The sequence below is a fragment of the Oryzias melastigma genome, linkage group LG18, assembly GCF_002922805.2.
Source record: "Oryzias melastigma strain HK-1 linkage group LG18, ASM292280v2, whole genome shotgun sequence".
NCBI classification, from domain to species: Eukaryota; Metazoa; Chordata; class Actinopteri; order Beloniformes; family Adrianichthyidae; genus Oryzias; species Oryzias melastigma.
The window spans coordinates 14,057,381-14,063,314 of record NC_050529.1 but is presented as its reverse complement, the minus strand read 5'-3'; the positions used below and the strand labels follow the sequence as shown (position 1 = coordinate 14,063,314).

General features: G+C 36.2%; 1 protein-coding gene across 2 annotated transcripts in view; it reads right to left on the bottom strand.

Annotated features, from left to right (window-relative positions):
* Positions 1–3,588, bottom strand: part of LOC112156303 (receptor-type tyrosine-protein phosphatase eta) — an 11,673-nt gene extending 8,085 nt beyond the window's left edge. For both annotated transcript variants that reach the window (XM_036216940.1, XM_024288541.2), the window contains exons 1-2: positions 3,476–3,588; positions 1,205–1,293 (exon numbers count right to left, since the gene is read on the bottom strand). In XM_036216940.1, coding sequence (XP_036072833.1) covers positions 1,205–1,293; positions 3,476–3,524 — 138 coding nt within the window. In that variant the 5' untranslated portion in view covers positions 3,525–3,588. The remainder of the gene's footprint in view (positions 1–1,204; positions 1,294–3,475) is intronic.
* Between the last annotated feature and the right edge of the window lie 2,346 nt (positions 3,589–5,934).

Genomic DNA, 5,934 nt, shown 5'->3' with positions numbered 1-5,934 from the left:
TATATATATATATATATATATATATGTATATACACATGTATATACACATTAAAGAGCTCAAAATGTTCCATTTTTATGATGTCTCATAAGTTGACCATAGGCGCCTTAAGGGAATTGCAAGACACCTGCATTCATCTCACGGTGCATTCCCATCAAACGCAATTCGCACGAGAAATTCACAATCTCCGCCCCCTTTTGCTGTGCGGCAAATTTACTGCTTGTCGCTCAAATCAATCTGCTACCACACCGCCGCGCCTGTTGCTCAAATTGCGCTGCGGGTCTTCAGATTGCCTCAATTTGCATCATTGAATCTGTGACTTTAAGATACAGCTGCTGCTGTCTATGAGCCTCTATGGGCCTGAACAACAGATGAACCCGCAACACTAGTAAACGTTAACCTTCTGTACAAATGCAGGTGACAATAGGTTGTGGGCTGATTTCTCTTTGCTTGTACTTGTAAACTTGGACTTAAAAACAAAAAATAGTGGATGGAATTTTATACAATTAAAGGATAGGCTTGGAACAGGTACTGTCTTCACTCGGGTGTGTTCACTTTGATTTAGGAGCTTTATGGCATTTGGGATGAAAGATGCGGAGTACCAGTTATTTTTTCTTGCTGGAGCAATATAACGGGGAATTTAATCAGGTAGCTGCCTTCTTTCTATGACCCACAGCAGTCGATGTAAAGGATAAAAAGAAGGGGAGATAAAACACAACCTTGTGGAGAAGCTGTATTTGAAACGATGACGTCAGATAAAACTCCATTCGCTAAGACCTGCTGCTTCCTATCTGTTAAAAACCTTAAAAGCAAAAGTAAGAACTGATCAGGTGAGTTAAAATGATGGGATTAAAACATGCGGTTGCATCCTGTTAAAGGCTGAAGAAAAATCTGCAAATAAATGTCTAGCAAATGATTTAGGCTTTTCTAAGTGTTTGTAAATGTGGTCAAGAATGAAAAGTTTTGTGTCCTCTACTCCTTTTTTGGCACCACTTCGCCTCTTCCAACTGTGAGTACATACCCCAGTATCATGTAATGACAGTCCAGTGTGATCACAATAAGCTTCAAGCGTGTTCAAGAATGCCCATTTAGTGTGTTCTAGAAAACCCATCAAACGATCAGTGAGTACGTAACGTAATACTGTGAGTAAACCATGAAGTAGTTGGTAAAGTGAATCAGACTGAGTCTACTGGACATACAAAATACCTGGCAGTGGTTCCTGGCAGTATCCCAGGTCAGAGGTATGGGCAGGAAAAAGTACTCCCTCTCTGCCACGGTGAAGGTCAGGAGCAGAGCTAAAGAAACAGGAAACAAGTCAGACTGATGTATGGTATCAAAAACAGTTTGTGTTCATCCTGACTTTGCATAGTTTTGAATTCTGTAAATAATTAAATCCCCTAAACAAATATTGCTTTTAGATGAAGACAGCCTGAAAAAATTGGATGCTGTTTCCAAATGATGCGTTTGGTTCACATTTCTCAATTCTACTTTCATTTAAGCTTAAGTAGAAGCTGTTCGAGATAGCAATCATCAACCAGCTCTTCATCCCAATTAATTTTTCGTAAAGCTGTGGGGTTTCAGTAAACCAATGGAAAATCCAACAAACACACACATTTTGAAGAGTTAAATGAATTAACTGAAGTACAAAATTGGCAAATTCATGACAAACAGGGATAGCAAAACCAACAAGAAGATAAAACGGGTCAAACAGTTACTGGACTTATGTGCACAGAGGAAGGAAATCACTAAAAAGACACAGCGGTAGATGATCAATAAAGCGGAAAAATTGAATGAATAAAATCAGTTTTTAAAGGATTCAAAGGATTTTTACAGCAAATGTATTTTTGATGGGCAGTCGGGAGAAACAATGGTTGGATCCAGTGGAGCTAGAACGTACAATTATCAATAATAAAGAAAGATTGTAACTGATATTGAGTTGGACAGATTGTATAATCAAACTCCTCCAGTCAAATGGCTTTATCCCACACCTGGTGTATTAATCAGTGACTAATGGGATGGATGGATATCAATCAATCAATCAATCAGCTTTTATTTATAAAGCGCTTTTCATTTCAGATAGATAGATGTGTGTATATATATATATATATATATATATATATATATATATATGTATATATATGTATGTATATATATGTATGTATATATATAATTCATATAAAATCATATACATTGTATATGTACAATCTTATCTATATATATACTGTATATATAAGATAAGATTGCACATATATATGTATATACATACATATATATATATATACGTAGATATGGCCCTGTGACGGACTGGCGACCTGTCCAGGGGGAACTCCGCCTTCGCCCATCAGCAGCCGTGTTTGGCTCCGGCACCCCCGCGACCGCGAAAGGGACAAAGCGGCCAAGAAAATGAATGAATGAATGAATATATATATATATATATATATATATATATATATATATATATATATATATATATATATATATATATATATATTTATATATATATTTATACATATATATGTATGTCTGTACACATACATCAGCGTATTTTTTTATTTCATTTATTTGGGCAGTACAGTATTTCTTTTGATCCCTAGTTTGTTTAGTGATCTGAAAAATTGATTTCTGAAAATATGCAAAATCTTTTCCATATCAGGAAGGAGGAAAATAGGACTTCTTTAATTTCACGATCAAAATAAAGCAAAATATCAGTATGAGAAAAACATGTTTGTTTTTCTTTTTTTTTCCATAACCTTTGAATATTCCTTAATGATTCATGGAAAAATAAAAATGTAAGCTAAAGAAGTTTTTCCCCCTCTTTCTTTTTATTACTTTCGAAATATAACTTACCTTAAAACATTGCATATTTCGAAAATTTAAAATGTGTAATACATTTTAAATACTTTTTGATGTTTTTAACATGTGGAATTTTTCTAATAACGGAGGACAGATATGAAGAAAATTCAGTTTAAAATTGTATTTCTGAGTATTTCTTCAAATTGTTGTGAATCAGGAGCAGACAAAAAAAAGATTGTATTTTTTTATGTAGAAACTAAGATGGGCAGGCCACAAACTCCCTGTTCCACTCTATTCTGATCCACTTGTACATGACTAGATCCTTGAACGTCTTTGTTTTCCTCATCTGAACCGGGTCAAAACTGCACTGCTGGGTAGCTCCAATATTGCTCGTCTTTTTTGTCGCGCCTGTAATGTTAGGTGTAATGTTAAAACAGCATAATTAGCTGTAATGTTAAAAACAGCATAATTATGATTTAGAAAACCACTGGGAAAAGATTAAAAGATGACTGAAGTGTCAAGTTATGTGACTGTCTCCAAGCTGGGGTACATTGAACCCAAATCTACAAAAATATGATTGAAAACAAAAGAATAGAATAAAGAAAACTCTCAATGTGAGAGACACTTCCTGTTCCTCATGTCTCTAGTTAATAAATAATACATAAATCAAAAACAAAGACTCACCACAACACATGAAAAGACTTGCTTTGTCCAGAGGTGACATTCCCACCATCTTTCCAAAAACAGGTTAATGAATAAAAATCCAACTTATCCTCTGACTCACAATAGGATTCCTCCACACTTTCATCTATGCTTAGAAGGACTTTGTTGGTGAGCGGCGCAGCATCCTCAGTTAAAGCTCAGCTGATTTGAATAAGGTCAAAAGGCTTCATTTAGAAAAAGCTGAGCACATTTAAATACAGCTGACAGCCTAAACCAAACATTCAAAACATATTTGGATCAGTCAGACAATGAGCTTTAGGTGATGGATGTATCAAAGCTTTATTTAAACAAGCTGTTCGGTTTATTTAAGTAGAACTGAAAAGCAACCCCACATCATGATACCCCCACCGCCAAACTCCACACATTTGGGACAAGACAGCACTTGACTTATTTACAGTCGTGGGACTTTTTTACATCCCTGGCTATTGACGCTTTGCATAGCAATAAAAATGATGCACGGCTGTCGTCCAACTTACTGCTCACCCATGAAGACCCGTCCCATCAGGGAGCTGATCTGGAGGTCGCGTGGAGTTTTGAGGTGTCTGTCGTGATTAGCTGCATGAAGGTGGTGCACATTTGTTGTTTGCGCCTCAGAATCTGCATTTAACCCGGTCCTCCATTTCCTGATTAAGTTGATGTTCGCAATCACTTTGTCTGACAGTTGACAGCGGAATATTTGGGAATTTGGGGATTGTGCTTCGTGGACAAGTCACATCCTATCACAGCTCCTTTTTTCACAAATGTTTGTTAAAAGCTCGTTTTTGGTCTTTTATGAGGCTAACCTTGAGTCAAAGAGCTGCGGTGATGATGTAATGAAGCAGTTCAATCAAGTGCTGGTTCTTCCAGTGAAAAAGATTATGCTAAAAAATCATTGGGTGAGGCTTCAGTTCCCTTCTGATCCATCCACTTGCAGATAAAAAGATTGATACGTCTTTGTTTTCCTCATCTGAGCTGGCATCTGGCTCAAAACTGTACAGCCGGATAGCTCCAATGATGCCAGTAAAAATATGTTTGGGCTGTTCCGTTCCAATGGTCCCATCCACAACTCAGAGGGGAATTTCCAACAAACAACTGCAGCTCTGTAGAAACTTCTTAAAAATTGACAGTATGTTAAAAATGTTGCCTAAAAATGACATGATCATACCGAAAAGACATCTAGGAACGCTTTTATAATAGATCAAAGATGATCAGAGAGCGACTTTAAAATGACTTTTAGTTACTGAGTGATTTTCTGTGGCAGTTGTCCAGTTGAGATGTTTTTACTTTCCATAATTTCCAAAGTTTTTCAACCAGAACAAGGATTCTAAGAAAAGATGCTTCATTTTGTCATGACAGCTGGTTTTATTGATTGAATAGAACACTACAGCCCTTCTTGTTGGTTGTTTTTTTTTCCCCGAAAAAGGAGTGAACACTCATTTCTAATGATCCATCTTTGATACTGGCAATAGGCTGCTGCATTTTCATGGAGAAAACCTCCAATAATTTGATTAGAGTAAATCTCTAATATTTAATAGCTCCTGTTGTGCAGTAATGTAACTACAAGAATTCCATGCTGGGCCAAAGTTTGGGTAAAGGAGTGAAACCGAAGCTAAACAGTCAGACAATGCAGCAGTTATTTGATTAAGATATTTGCTAGTTAAAGCAGTAGTTGGAACACTGAAAATAATTCAAAAGGGGTAGGATGACGTTACATTTCCACCAAGAGTCTCCCATGGGTATAAATTAAACTGTGCTCGCAATGAATAGTGCTTTCTTTGTATTATTTTGATGTGGAAAAACAACAGTGGCCTGAACTTCATGAAGCTGAAATGTGAATGGATTTACATTGAAGTCTTGCTTACTTGTTTGTTAGTTCACAGATTTAATTAACACTTGATTATCTTGTAAGAAATGTAAGGAATAGAAGAACTTCACCTGCACTGTTTAGTACCCAGTGTATTGACAAGACTATGACGATGTCCACATCTCACGATACGATACATATCGCGATATATCCCAAGACTCTTCCTGAACATTATTATGCCTTTCGTGTTAATAAAATGGTAAGATTAATTTAATGAATTCCTACTCCACTAAGTATTTATCTCTGAATCACACTGGTTAATTCTTTTTGGCTAAAGATGTCCTGGATCAGTGAGTCAGATCAAATAAAAGAATTTTGTAAAAGCAGGAGAAGTTGGGAGAAATGTAGTCAACAAACCCCATTTTACCTCTTTCTTGGTTACTTGTATCATACATCTATTGTGCCTAAAACCTGTGTGATGCTTGTTTAGGTCTCAAATTACAATGTAACCAAACTCACGTCTGAGAAATGTCCATTTACGGTTTCGTTTTATGTTACATCACGCCTTCATTGGAACTTCATTTGTTTAAGCAGCATATAATGTTTTATTTTGTTTCTTTTTAACCTGTTTCTGTTC